This window comes from Bufo bufo, chromosome 6 (genome assembly GCF_905171765.1).
Source record: "Bufo bufo chromosome 6, aBufBuf1.1, whole genome shotgun sequence".
Taxonomy (NCBI): Eukaryota; Metazoa; Chordata; class Amphibia; order Anura; family Bufonidae; genus Bufo; species Bufo bufo.
Genome location: NC_053394.1, coordinates 319642780 through 319658275, shown reverse-complemented (window position 1 = coordinate 319658275; position 15496 = coordinate 319642780). Strand labels below are relative to the sequence as shown.

Here is a 15496-nt window from a genome sequence, read left to right as displayed (position 1 = left end):
CTGTGGATGGCACTGTTATGGGGTGGGTGGTCTGTGGATGGCACTGTTATGGGGTGGGGGGTCTGTGGATGGCACTGTTATGGGTGGGGGGGTCTGGATGGCACTGTTATGGGGTGGAGGGGGGTCTGTGGGTGGCACTGTTATGGGGTGGGGGGGGTCTGTGGATGGCACTGTTATGGGGTGGAGGGGGGTCTGTGGATGGCACTGTTATGGGGTGGGGGGGGGGGTCTGTGGATGGCACTGCTATGGGGTGGGGGAGTCTGTGGATGGCACTGTTATGGGGTGGGGGGGTCTGTGGATGGCACTGTTATAGGATGGGGGATCTGTGGATGCCATCCCCAGATCCTCCACCCCATAACAGTGCCATCCCCAGATCCCCCATTAACAGTGCCATCCCCATCTGGGGGGTTTCTTTGCTGGGCTGGACTTTTATAGCCCCCCCCCAAATTTTACTTGCATCCCTGTTCTCTAAAGGGGCGGTTGTAGAGGGCGGTCCTAGGGGTGGGTAGGGGGGCGGTCCTAGGGGGTGGGTAGGGGGCGGTCCTAGGGGTGGGTAGGGGGCGGTCCTAGGGGTGGATAGGGGCGTGGCCAGTGGAGGGGGGGTGAGTTCCACCACCTTTTCTCTGAGAAAAAAAGCCCTGGCTGTATGTAATGTTTTCCAAGTACTGTAAGTATTTAACAGTAGACCTGGACGGAAGAGGTTAGGTTGAAAATTTGGCACAGGGGCCGTTTCAATTGTTGCCTCAGGTAGCAGAAAGGCTAGGTGCACCCCTGCCTGTTGCCACAAAGCACTGGGGGAAGAGGGGCCCAAGCTGAATACCCCTGTGCAGTACAGTACTTTACAAAACTCAACAATATGCAAGGAGCAACTATCCAAGAATGCACTGTTGAAACTAAGTCTTGGTCCAAATAATACCACAGAGGTTGACCAAGAATTCAATATATAATGAAAACCTGCAGCTGATGTAATGGATAATGTATGCATAAGTACATAGAACAGAAGTAGTATTTTCTGCCAGCTAATGAATATCAGTGGACAAGGACTAAGTTAAAAATTCAATATAATTCATTCCAGACAGGTACATTACCTTCTAATTTCATGAACAAACAGACAAGAACAGCAGTATCACCTAATAGCTAAGCATTTTCAGCACTACCGGCATTCTGACGTCCTTTAATAGGTGGACTCTGCCCTCTCCATAGTCAACAAGGTTATTTTCACCATTTCTTCATCTTTTCACAGTAATATGACACTGGTCAACAGCATTTTTCCCTACCCCTACCTGCGTCATCCATGTAATCTTGTCAACAATGTGTTGTTACGGGGATGTTCATGGGGGTCAAAGATCACAGTGACTGGCTTGAGATGCAGACCATATAATAGGCAGCTGCAGGCAGCAAGAAATCAGATGAAGAGACTCAAAGCAAGTAAACAACCTTCTAAGAGCTCAACAAAGAGATGGAGACCGGGATGGATGCTCTCTACCACTCTGGAGTCCAAATGGTCCAATACCTCCAGATGAACTACAAGGGTTCCCAAGACTGGTTCATGTTCATCTCCTTTGCTGCTGATCTAAGAAATACTTTCTTTGTTTTCTTCCCAATCTGGTTCCACTTTTGTGAATCAGTGGGCATCAAACTCATCTGGGTGGCAGTGATCGGGGACTGGCTCAACCTTGTCTTCAAGTGGTGAGTATGTCAGAGAAGTTATGTATGATATTATTCTCATAAAAGGATCTGTCTATTATCTACCTATCTTCAAATTGTGTTTATGGGTCAGGTCTATCTACAGTATCTGTCTGTCTGTCTATCTATCGTGCTAAAAAATGGCAGCACTCTACAGCAGGTACAAAAATAAAGTTATTTTGTTCACCCAAAAATGGTTGCAACCATTTTGGGTGAATAACAAGAACTTTATTTTTGTACCTCCTGGAGCGTTTTGGATTCTTGATTCAGGCTTCTACCTTATATTTACTTTTTCAATCCAGTTCTGCTATTGTTGTATCTATCATCTATTTTTTATCTATCTAGTAGCCTATCTCATATCAGTATTTCATTAGTCAAGCTCATACTTGTCCATTTGGGGGTTCCAGCTTCTTAGTCTGTGCCAGGTGTCTCATCTGAAGACAATATTATGTTAACAGTCATCTATAGGATTCTTAGATAATTACTTGCGGCTTATAAACCATTATTTTTTTATCTCTAGGATTCTGTTTGGCCAGAGACCATACTGGTGGGTGCATGACACTGAATATTACAACAATATGACTGCCCCCACCATCCAGCAGTTTCCTGTTACCTGTGAGACTGGTCCAGGTGAGAAAATCTCATCTCAGATTCCATGTCAGTGTCTTGTGTCTCACAGCAAATAGACGATACACAGGTCTTTTGCAATTGCAAAGCCCTTCACTACACATATACTATATCCAGTTATTAGATCACATCATACACAAATGTGCTATGTTTATTCTACCAAAATAATACTGGTATACTCAAATAAACCCTCTTACGTAGATGTCTTAATCTATATGTCAGGATATTTGAATGTTGTAAATTCTGAATATATCATGTAAATAATATAAAAAATGTATTCTCTCAGGAAGTCCTTCAGGTCATGCCATGGGTTCAGCTGGAGTCTACTATGTAATGGTGACCTCACTGCTTACAATCTTGTTGAACAAGAAACATTCAATCACTTTTAAAAGCAGGTAATTAATATAACCATACTGATGATGATAAAGGTTAAATGTAATAAATAGTAAGGATAGATAGATAGATAGATAGATAGATAGATAGATAGATAGATAGATAGATAGATAGTCTCTAAGGTAAAGACACTGTAGGTGAGGAAAAAATCTGCTCCTCTGGCTGTGTAGTGGCAGCATGCTTATTGCAGGTGGTAGACTTTCCTGAAAAGGTTAGTTTTCAGGTTGCTATTGAAGGTTCAGTTGTTGGAGAGAGTCTGGTATGCCCGGGTACTGAGCTCCAGGATCAGAGAATATGTGTCGGGATGTATCTAGAAAGCAGATCAGAGATGAAAGGAGAGGACAGATTGTGGACAGCCTTATACATAGTAGTTAGTATTTTGAATTCACTGGGCAACGGGGAGCCAGTGAAAGGAGTGGCAGAGGGCAGCAGAAGAGGAGAAACAAGGGGAGAGTTGGATTAACTGGGCAGTAGGGTTGAAGATAGATTGGAGAATTGGAGGGGTGAAAAAGTGTTAAATGGGAGGCCATAGAGAAAGCAGATGACGAGGGCATACGATAGCCTTTGACTTGACTCAGGTAAGGAAGGAGCTAATACGAGAGATGTTCTTGAGTTAAAACCTGCAGGTGGTGGTAAGAAATATAAGAAAGTCAGTTCCGAATAGTCAATCCTACTTTGAGCGCTGCAGGTTTCAGGCGTGGTGGGTTCTATTCACACTGAATTCCTATGTTCATACTATTAAAACCGCACTGCTCACCTGAGTGGATTCTCTGGTGAGCAGCACGGTTTTAATATTATGAAGGTGGTGGTAAAGGTTTGGATGTGTGACTTGAAGAGGGCAGAATCAAATGTTATCCCAAAGCAGCAGACCTATGAGACCAGAGAAATAGATGATAGATTTAATATCTATTAGATAGGTTAATGTAATAGACAAATGTAATATCTAATAAATAGATTTAATATGTATTAGATAGATGTTAGATAGAGAGATAGAAATCTAATTGTGGACAAATAGATTTATAATTTTATTTTAGTGTGTTTATTACTTTTTTTTCTCTTTTCTAGATGTCTTCAGGCTGCTTTGTGGGCTGGATTCTGGGTTGTCCAGATTTGCGTTTGTCTATCACGAATATTCCTTGCTGCTCACTTTCCCCATCAGGTTGTGTGTGGAGTCATATCAGGTAGGTATTTTAGTGCCTAATGCTTCCAGCACCTCCTACTTAGGAGAAGCTCAATTCAGCATAACCCATGCATAAAGAAGAGAGATATCATTCAAAATTATGTATATGATAGATGGCAGATCAGACATGTTCACTTTTCCCTATATGAACTCTTATTTCTCCAAAAATAAGTCGCGCCCAAACTGTCTGTAAGCTCATCTTTCTACACTGTCATGGACCTAACATGAAGAGAATGACCATGTTAACTGCCATCCAAAACATCTACAGCCACCTTCGATATTTAAACACATTTTATATTTAAAAAAATCAGTCACTCATGAATTTGACCGCTAATTGTACCGTTCTTTCTTATTATAGGAATGCTGGTAGCTGAGGTTTTTGGAAATGTTCGATACATCTACAAGGCCAGTTTAAAGAGATATGTATATACCACTCTATTCCTGTTCTCCTTTGCTTTGGGTTTCTATCTGGTCTTGAAAGCAGTGGGAGTGGACCTCCTGTGGACACTGGAGAAGGCCAAGAGATGGTGTGACCGCCCTGAATGGATCCACATCGACACCACTCCTTTTGCTGGATTGCTGAGGAATCTTGGTATCCTCTTTGGATTAGGCCTGGCGCTCAACTCCCAAATGTATAAGGAAAGTTGTCAAGGGAAACTTTCAAGGCAGTTCCCATTCCGTCTCTGCTGTATGGCAACATCTCTGTTAGTACTCCATATTTTTGACAGCTTCAAGCCACCTACAAATGTTGAGATGGTCTTCTACCTCCTTTCCTTCTGCAAAAGTGCTGCTGTTCCCTTAACCTGTGTAGGGATTGTTCCATATTGTATATCCCACATTATAAACAAGAAAGAGAAGATTCTATAAGAGTCAACTGCACATTTTACATTGGACATTTACAGGACACTATTCCAAGATGGTTGTCCTCTACCACACATGTAATTAAAAAGATTACAAGGAAAATACATTCCTGTACTAGTGACTACAGAATTTCTATGAAGGAAAAAAGGTCAAGCTATGGAATGAACTTCAAGTAGGGACTTCAAGGAACTTCTAGTAGGGAATCACAAAAAGACTGATGTTTTTGTATAGGGCTGCTCTACTGTCAAGATCAGCCAAGGTATAGGACTTGTTGCATTGAAAATAATGGAGGCTACAATTCAATTCCATATTTAAGGCTCAAAGAAGTTGTCCTGGATTACAGAAATATGGCTTCTTTCTTCTAGAAATGGTGCTATTGCAGCTCAGCCCATTTAATTTCCATGGAGCTGGACTGCAATACCATATAAACAGGTGTGGCACAGATTCTGGAAGAATGCAGCCATATCTTTCTTACCCTGTACAATTATCTTAAATTTTTTTGCATCAAAAAAACTGAGCAAGCCGTGACAACACTAATGGTTGATAAAAGCTTTTGCTTGCCTCCTAAAAAGGTGTTGAGCAGGGGCGTAGCTATAGGGTAAGCTGCTGCTTTGGGGCCCTGACCCAGAAGGGGCCCATCCAGGAGGAAGAGGACTAAAAGATTTTGTCAGGGCCCCCTCAACAGTATTACACAATGAAATTATATACAGTGACAGTATAGACAGTGTAGAAAACGTATGGAACAGCTGCCGGGCCTGGTCTGAAAGAGCGATCTTTAGTAGCCACAGGAATTGGGCGGCATGAAAGGAAGGGGTTGCAAAAGAATTACTGTATGAGGGGGGCCCCATTCAAAAATGTGCTGTGTGGCCCAGTCATTTCTAGCTACGCCACTGGTGCTAAGTACCATCCAGTTAAAAAATACTATGCCCATTCCATCTCTGATACAAAAATAGTTTATTGTTTGTTATCCAATCAATTTCAGGTTTATTACTTCTCTAGAAACGAAAGAGATTTGTCACTGAAATGCTCGTTATATTGTAATACGACGATCAAAGGAAATAACGTCTTGTTTTTATGGTATGTTTTATATTGTTAAACTTATTATAATAAATATGGTTGTTTTTCTATAATAAGGGTTTTTTTCATTTTATTATCATTATTCAACCAAAGTAACCTAACAATTATTTAGTATAATAATGATAATCTTCAAGGTAATTATCATTATATGAGGTAAGAAAAAGCTATGGCTGAGAAGAGAAACTATTCATAATTTTTTGGGAAAAAGAACTTCTTCCTTCTGAGGAAGATCAGCTATAGAACACTAATACACATTCTTACATATGGTAGTAGTTTTACTTACTGCAGTTTAGTTTATGACAAAGTGGGGACCATTTTGGGCTACTGAGCTAATTGGATTCTAGTTACATCCATGTTCAGATGGGGGTGCAACAATAAAATGCTCCTCCCAAAATTTTGACAGTAGCAATTGCCACTAGATGAAGGAAAAGTTGAAGGTATGGGCGCTCACCACTTTGGACCGATAGTAGAAATAATACTATTTTCCTAGCGACAACATATTCGTCAGCACTTTACAACTTGAGGAACATGTACAGACAAAATCATATATTACATAGTAGCAAACTAATCAACAATTTAAACAACAGGAATGAGGACCCTGCCCTCAAGAGCTTACAATCCATAAGGAAAATGTAAAGTGGCACAAGATGTAAAAGTATGTTTTGTACAATGGTCCAGACAACTTGTTATAAAAAACAAAAAAACAAAACAGAGAAGTATACATAAAGCTAGATGAGCCAGTCACCAGCCAGTATCTGTGTATGTACAATGGTGGGGGAAAAGAGTCAGATAACCGAATGTGAAAGACCTCCCCAAAAAGATGGCCTTATAGGTCATGTAAAATGCTGAATGTTGAGAATTCAAGAACTGGTGCAGCACAAGAAAAGTCTTGGAGACAGAAGTGGGGGGGGGGGGTTATGGGGAATGATAATTTTAACTTGGCGACATGGTAGATTTAGAGAGGTGCAGTACTGTAGAGAGCTTTGTGGGTGAGAGTAAAAAAGCTTAAATCCTATTATAAAGTGAATGAACAGTGATTGCCATGATCTGCGTCTATGAGTTACACCAATGCATATGAACATATTCCCTGTCCAACTCCCTCCTTCCTACCTAAGCATGGGCACCAAGATAAGTCATCCGACATGAAATCATATACTATATGAAGAATATACTACATAGGAAAAAACAGTTTTTTAGGTAGATACCAAAAAGAAAACGTAAGCAGTAACTTATTAACGTAAGATAAGGTTTGCAAAATATCCTCTGAAGACCACAAGGACCTCATTGTGCTGGGCTGAAACATCACAGAATGGGTAAATATAGGAAGTCTGCTACCCTTTCCCTTTATTTGCTGCATATATATATTTTTTTCGATATATAGATAGATAGACAGAATATAGAATCTTTTTCCTTTCAGTGTTTTGCACAGGTTCTCCAGCTATTCTCCCAGTAACAATACTAGTCAATGATTTCTTTATTAACTGAAGTGCAGGGACATGTTTTGTTTGACTGCACTGTCCTCCAGTTTCTTGGAGTTAGTATATGGCAGATTTACAGAAGTGGAGAAAGTTGTTGGAGTAAAAACATGTTTATGCTGAAAAGCACACGAAACAGATTCCTGACTTGTGACATGTACATTTTGTGTTCTTTGAATTGCTCTCTGAGAAATTCTTAACTAACGCCCTGTCACCTACTTTCTTTGGATGTACTCATTTACTGTCATGAAAAACAATTGTCAGGACATGTATGCTGCAACAGAAAAACAACTCGACGCGGCCAAAATTCTTTACAAATGGAACTACAGTTAACAGTTTACAGGGGCGGACTGGGAACTTAAAGTGGCCCTGAAAAAAATGGCTCCATTTTGCAGCTGGGTCCAAATTGATGGAAGGCAATACCATATTGTGGCACATTATACCACCCCAACAGAGCCAAATACCACAGTCCATCACAAAATACTGCCAGCAGCACAAAATACATCCCCAAAAACTTCCATTGGCCGGCCCTGATGGGGGCCCATGTGGCCCTCTGGGCAGCGGCCCACCGGGAAATTTCCCTGTAAGGTCTATGGCCAATCCGCCCCTAACAGTTTATACTTCAAGGAAAATGTCTCAGCATGAAAGAAGGGGGTACCCTGCTTTGGACAATCCTGGCCATGAGAAGGTTCCCTCAAAAAAGAAACTTATCTTAGGGATCGTGCTGCTAAGATTCTTGGTGATCAGCTTTTTTGTACCCTAATACCTTTTAATATTTTCAGGAGATACCAGTGCTTTCTTGTATTTTCAATCGGCCCCTGAGTTCCGCCACATTGCCCCCCCCCCCCCCTTTTTTTCCTTTTTGGGGCCCAATATGCAATTGCCTAGTAAAGGAGGAGTAGGTGACTAATGCTTTCCTGAGTGGGAGTCATCTTTTCCCTCGTTGTGACGCTGATCAATCATTGCGTATTAGGCACCAAAACAAAGAGGGGGTAATGTGTTGGAACAGAGGAGTTGAATGGAAAAAAAAATTAATTTCCTTAGGACTAACAAAAGTTATTAGTAGAGTTGAGCGGACACCTGGATGTTCGGGTTCGACGAGTTCGGCCTAACTTCACAAAAAAGTTTGAGTTCGGGACCCGAACTTGACCCCGAACCCGAACCCCTTTGAAGTCAATAGGGACCCGAACTTTTGATCACTAAAATGGCTATAAAAATGTCATGGAAAGGGCTAGACGGCTGCAAATGCCAGCAAAATGTGGTTAAGAACATGGCAAGTGCTCTGCAAACAAAAGTGGATAGGGAAATGACTTTCAATAACATAAAATACGTAAAAATAAAAAATAATAATCTTGATCTAGGAGGACGAGGTCCATATGGAGTAGGAGGTTGTGGATGTGGCGGTGTAGGTGGAAGCAGCGGTGTGGAGGAGGAGGTAGCCTACACTGCTTTTTGGTTTTAAATTATTATTTTTTTTATATATTAGGGTACACCCCAAACCATTGGGAAATATAACCTGTGATAACCCCCTCCAGTCATGCTAAACACACGTTCAGACAATACACTGGCTGCAGGGCAGGCCAGCACCTCCAAGGCGTAAAGGGCAAGCTCAGGCCATGTGCCCAATTTGGAGACCCAGAAAATGAGGGGGACAGACCCATCATTCAGTACGTGTAGGCGTGTGCATACATACTGCTCCACCATGTCGCACGTCCCCGTGATGTCCACGATCCAATTGGATATCTTCTCTATCAACTTTCGATGTTTTATGCGCCTACTATGGTGATCACGGGTGGCGGGGATTCAGGGTTCCAGGCCGGAGGAGGAGCCTGAGAAAGGGATACCACATCCAAGGGAGGTCAATGGATGAAATTAAATGTAATCGAGCGGAAATGTGGGACAAAGTATTGAAGCATAAGCTTCCAAGTTAAGTAGGGGGCGCGCGGCAATTACCCACTCCCGACTTGGGGAGGTAGTGACGATAAATAACAATACAGGACTCTTAAGATGCCCGGTTATTGGAATGATTAATAAAAAATTATAGGGAATGTCAATGTGGTATTTTGGATTTGGAAACGTTAGACAGGAGAGGCTCTGCTGCCGCTTTGTTTATTCGAGATAACTTCTGCCTGATCGCACGTCCCTGTGACGTCAACCATCCATTTGGATATCTTCTCTATCAACTTTTGATGTTCTTTTCTGAGCCTACCATGTTGATCACGGTTATCGGCGAATCAGGGTTCCAAGCCGGAGAGGGAGACAAATTAGTGATTTTTTTTACCTGTCTACTCGGTATAGAAGTGGTACATGACACCCAAAAATTGGTGAATTTTACCCGAAAATGTAACAGACAAAGTAGTGAAATTACATAAAATAAAATACAATACGTACAAATCAAAAAATATATATATATTTGATTTATGAGGTGGAGGTCCATATAGAGTAGGAGTTTGAGGAGGGGGTGGACGTGACTGTGTAGGTGGAAGCAGCGTTGGAGGAGGACGAGGTAGCCAACACTGTTTTTTGGTTATAATTTTATTTTATTTTTTTAATTAGGGTACACTCCAAAAGAGTGTGAAATATCCAAAATACAAGAATGAGCAATTGTGCTGCATTATAACAATGGCTGGTTAAGGCCGGTATACATGTCTATTCTACACAAGGTACGGACAAGTCCTGTGGGATCCATGCCTGGTTCATTTTAATGAACGTGAGCTTGTCTACATTGGCTGTGGACAGGCGGCTGCCGGATGAGGAGCCGGTAGAGGATGAGGAAGCGGAGTAGGAGGAAGCAACAGGAGACAAACTGAAGCACCCTGCAATCCTTGGTAGTGGAAGGACATGCGCCAAACTGCTATCCGCCTCAGGCACATCCTCCACTGCATTTACCCAGTGTGCTGTTATGGAGATATAACGTCCCTGACCGTGCTTACTGGTCCACGTATCCGTAGTGAGGTGCACCTTGCCACAGATGGCGTTGCGCAGTGCACACCTGATTTTGTCCCCCACTTGGTTGTGCAGGGAAGGGATGGCTCGCCTGGAAAAGTAGTGGCGGCTGGGCACTAAGTACTGTGGGACAGCCACCGCCATAAGGCCTTTAAAACTCTCTGTCTCCACCAGACAGAATGACAGCATTTCAAAGGCCAGTAATTTAGAAATGCTGGCATTCAGGGCTAGGGATCGCGGGTGGGTAGGGGGGTACTTCCTCTTCCTCTTCAGTGTTTGGGAGATGGAGAGCTGAAAGCTTCCGTGGGACATTGTGGAGATGCTTGGTGACCCAGGTGGTGGCGTTACTGGCAGATCCTCTGTTTGCAGGGTGGCAGGTGGCACTGTCACTCCAGAGGTGGATGAAGAGGCCGAGACTGCAGCAGAAGAGGAAGCAGGAGGAGCCAGAGACCTTTCTTGGTTTTTGAGGTGTCTACTCCACTGCAGCTCGTGCTTTGCACTTAAATGCCTGGTCATTCTTGTTGTGCTCAGGTTGAAAACGTTTATGCCTCGCTTCAGGCTCTGATTGCACAGTGTGCAAACCACTCGTGTCTTGTCGTCAGCACATTATCTGAAGAACTGCCACGCCAGGGAACTCCTTGGAGCTGGCATTGGTGTGCTCGGTCCCTTGCTGCGGTGGGCAGTAGCAGGCGTACTGTCTAGGGGACGGCCGCTCCGCTTTTGCACCCTGCTCCCTCTTCTGCTGTGCTGGTGGCTCTGCAACCACCGCCTCTTCCTCCGAACTACATAGGTCACTCGCAAGACCTTGATTCCATGTGGGGTAAAGGACCTAATCCTCCACATAATCTTCCACAGTCTTCACCCCTGCCCTCCTTGTCAGTCTGCACACTTTCGAAAGCCCCAGCAGTTGGCACCTGTGTTTCGTCATCATCCGATACTTCCTGCGATGGTCCTCCCATCGGTGCACTCAATCTCTTCCACTTCTGGGGAAAGGGATAGGTGGATGGCCCTAGGAAACCCTGCTAACAGAGTCATAAAAAAGCAGAAGAGACTGCTGCATGAATTGGGGCTCAGACTGCTTGGCTGATTTGCAAGGGGGTGAGGTGAAAGACTGATGGACATCGGCTGCAGGTGCCAACTATGATCTTTCAGCAGGAGACTGGGTGGGAGACAATGTGAAGGAACTGGATGCACTGTCAGCAACCCAATCTACTATCGCCTGTACTTGTTCTGGCCTCACCATTCGTAGAGCCGCATTAGGACCGACCAAATACCGCTGCAGGTTCTGTCGCCTAGTTGCACCTAAAGAAGGGGTTTCACTTGTGCGTGTAGCTGGCACAGATCGACCACGTCCTCTCCCTGCAACAGGAGCTCCACCAGCAGCACCACGACCTGGACCACATGCCTTATTTGACGCTCTTCTCATATTTCTCAAATTTAGGATCTTGCCCAAAATGGTTGTTTTTCAAATAACTGAATAGAACCACAGTATGCAAAGGGTGTATCTCGCACGTACTGATCCAGACTAGGCCGCAATTAAAGTTTTTTGCCCAAAATGGGCGTTTGTTTAATAACAGAATATGACAGCAGTATATAAGCCTTGAATTTCACACGTGCTGATGCTGCAAGGGCTGTAAAATTGTGTATTTTGCCAAAAAAGGATGTTTTTAAAAACCCAGAAAATTATGGCTGTATTTCTAGCTTAAATTGCACACTGACTAATCCTGCAAAGGCACCAGATGTTGGATATTGCCAAAAAAAAGTGTGTTTTTTTACTAACAGAATATGAAAGCTGTATATAACGATTGAATTTCACACGTACTGATGCAGCAAGGGCTGTAAAATTGTGCATTTTGCAAAAAAAGGGTGTTTTTAAAAACCCTGAAAATTAGGGCTGTATTTCTAGCTTAAATTGCACACTGACTAATCCTGCAAAGGCACCAGATGTTGGATATTGCCCAAAATGGGTGTTTTTTCAAAGCCAGAAAAAAAAAAAAAATTTAACTTGTTTTTAACAATCACATGCAAATTATTTTGCAAATAAAGGGTGTTTTTTTTACTAACAGAATATTATTCTTTGTGGTATATATTGGAGGCGTGGCGATCTCCATGCAGTCATGCACACCTGACCAGTTAGTTTGCCCTGGAGGTTTTAAAGTCAGTATAAAACTGAGTCTGCTTATATAGAACCTACCAGTAGCCATTTGGCTCCAGGAGAAGTATATAGTGGGCTCAGCATACATGTTGGTACTTGCATCCCTGGATCCGATTAAAGCTGTCATGGCACCAGACGGGGTTAAAAGCAGAGTGTGCCTGGCGTGCATGCTGTACCTGCGCTCCCTGGACTTTGTAAGGCTATCATGGCCCATAAACAGGTAGGAACTAGTGTTAGGGACCACTCCATAGAGGCGACCTTGACGTGGTGAGTGGCTTATTACGCTTTGGCCAAAATGTACACCAATGCCTCATTCAACATCCAGCATGGAGGCAGGGCAGAGTGCTGGTTGCAGAGTGCTATTGCATTTGTGTTTTTTGCGTTTGTAAGAATATGAAAGCTGTATATAACGATTGAATTTCACACGTGCAGATGCAGCTAGGGCTGTAAAATAGTGTATTTTGCACAAATAGGGTGTTTTTAAAAACCCAGAAAATTATGGCTGTATTTGTAGCTTAAATTGCACACTGACTAATCCTGCAAAGGCACCAGATGTTGTATATTGCCAAAAAAGGGTGTTTTTTTTAAAACCAGATTATTAGTGCAGTATTTCAAGCTTGGATTTGAATGTCACAAAAGCTCAGATGCAGTGCTGGTGCACTGAGCTTGCATAAAATGGCCGCCGCCGCCCACCTAACTAACAGACGGATAAAAGTTATTTTTTTTCTGTCACTGGGCTCAGGGCAGGGTAAAAAGATTGTGCACTGCACCCACACAACTAAGGCTAAGTTCATACGAACGTGTGTGATCTGTGGCCGTATTGCGGCCCGTAAATCGCGGGCCGCAATACACGGCCACAGTTCCGTGTGAATTCCGCATCACGGATGCGGACCCATTCACTTCAATGGGTCCGCTAATCCGGAATCGCGGAACGGCCGCACGGGACGGGACCCCTCGGAAGCACTACGGAGTGCCTCCGTGGGGTTACGTCCCGTACTTCCGTTACGCTAAAAGATAGAACAAGTCCTATCTTTTAGCGGAACGGCCGGATCGCGGACCCATTAAAGTGAATGGGTCCGCGATCCGATGCGGCTGACCTACGGCCGGCGATCATGCATTACACGGGCACGGGTCACACACGTTCGTGTGAACCCGGCCTAAATCTATGTAGATCTCTGAGTTCAATTAGAGTTCTGATCACAGATTCGGTCCTATTCTCTCCCTCTCAGCAGCATCCTCTCCCTACACTAAGCACAGCAGAGTGACGTGCAGCGCTGCGTCACTCCAACTTATATAGAGCCTGGGTCACATGCTGCACTGGCCAATCACCGCCATGCCATTAGTAGGCATGGCTGTTATGGCTTCTAAGGTCACACAGGTAAACGCTTGCTGATTGGCTGCTCTGCAGCCTTTCAAAAAGCGCCAAGAAATCGCCGAACAACGAACCCGAAATTTTACTGAAATGTTCAGGTTCGGGTGCAGGGTCCAAAAATCCTAAAGTTCGGGTTTGCTCAACCCTAGTTATTAGTTTAAAAAAAAAAAAAAACACAGGCGACAGGTCCTCTTTAAGCATTAAATGGGGCACATTATAATAAAAAAAAAACTCCTGGTCCGCCAGATCAAGAGAAAATCTCTGTAGCCATTGTCCTCTCTGGCAAATTGTTTAAGATCCAGAATTCAGAAGAGAGATCCCCTCTATTAAACCAGAATAGGCAGAAAATTATGTTTCTGGGTTTCATGCAGAAGAATTTGACTGTTGAACCATAACACCAACTGAAGGCAAGGCCTTTACCTATGCTTCAAAGTTTCCAACAGTGGACGCCAACTCCATATACATTCCTATGATTTTGTCTGTATACTCTCAGCCATTAAGTGTATGTTAACAGACCATTACCTAGCTCTTCTATAATGGGACAGTAAACCTAAAGTCAGTCCCCATTAGCAGCCAGTTCAAGCTTGGGAGATGCTGGTTGTGGTATTCGGCAGTGATATCCAGAGGAGTAGCTATAGGGGGTGCAGAAGCCTGGGGGGAGCCCAAAGACCCTTGTGCCGCATAAGAAGACACCAGTATTATAGAAAATGCCTGCTGGTCAAGTTACACCTCTGGCTGGAGGGAAGAGGTTAGGTCAAGAATTTGGCATGAGGGGGGTGCCGTTAAAATTTTTGCCTCAGGCAGCACGAAGGCTATGTGCTTCCCTGCCCCTGGCCACAAAGCATTGAGGGAACGGGGGGTCCAAGCTGAACTCTTGCACCAGGGACCATAAGCCTTTACTACGCTCCTGGTGAGATCACTGGTAGGATGTCCAGAAAAATGTCTGCCTCTATAATCTCTAGTCTACTTCAGATATCTCCTGTTCTAAGTACTCCAGAGACATTTAAACATGTGACTAGAAGCAGTTGTGTTCTTTGAGCTTCAAGAGTATTTGCTTGACCTGAGGTCTATTGGCAAAGTGAAGATCATGGCTGGAGCCGTGAGCACTATGGTGTTGCTTAATTTCAGATTTCCTCTTCTCTTAGTTTTGGCTGGGTACGAACTTTAATGATTGGTTCGCCATGCCAATAATGAAGTCAGAAATATTTTTCCAGTAAATATATTATTTAGCAAGCCAAAACATAACTGGCATGTCCAAGTACATCCAGATCAACTTGAACAGACTAACGCAAGATCAGCATTCAAGAAACCATGTTGCCTTTGCCAAATAATAAACTTTTTCCGTTGATTCTTCTGGCTGCTTCACTCACACCATCTAGGGGATGGTATGGAATGGAATTCAGTTTATTTCCATCAACATAGTAAAGAAAAATTAAAGGGGAATTCCATATTTATTTATGTTAAACATGCTATAGAAACTGGTCAGAATGTACCATTGCAGTGGTGTATGACATACCCCTTCTTCAGAAATACCATATATTAATGCAGGCATGATGGATATTTAACAGGGTTGTCTCACCAGCTATCATCTACAGGTGAAACTCAATTTTTTTTAATATCATGCAAAGTTAATTTATTTCAGTAATGCAACTTAAAAGGTGAAACTAACATATGAGATAGACTCATTACATGCAAAGCGAGATATTTCAAGCCTTTATTTGGTA

General features: G+C 43.2%; 1 protein-coding gene across 1 annotated transcript; it reads left to right on the top strand.

The window, feature by feature from the left end:
* The first annotated feature begins 1358 nt into the window (after positions 1–1358).
* G6PC1 (glucose-6-phosphatase catalytic subunit 1) lies at positions 1359–5444 on the top strand. Its single transcript, XM_040437620.1, has 5 exons — positions 1359–1689; positions 2207–2316; positions 2600–2708; positions 3772–3887; positions 4245–5444. Exons 1-5 carry the CDS (start codon positions 1460–1462, stop codon positions 4751–4753), a joined length of 1074 nt encoding a protein of 357 aa, XP_040293554.1. The 5' UTR covers positions 1359–1459; the 3' UTR covers positions 4754–5444.
* The last annotated feature ends 10052 nt before the right edge of the window (positions 5445–15496 follow it).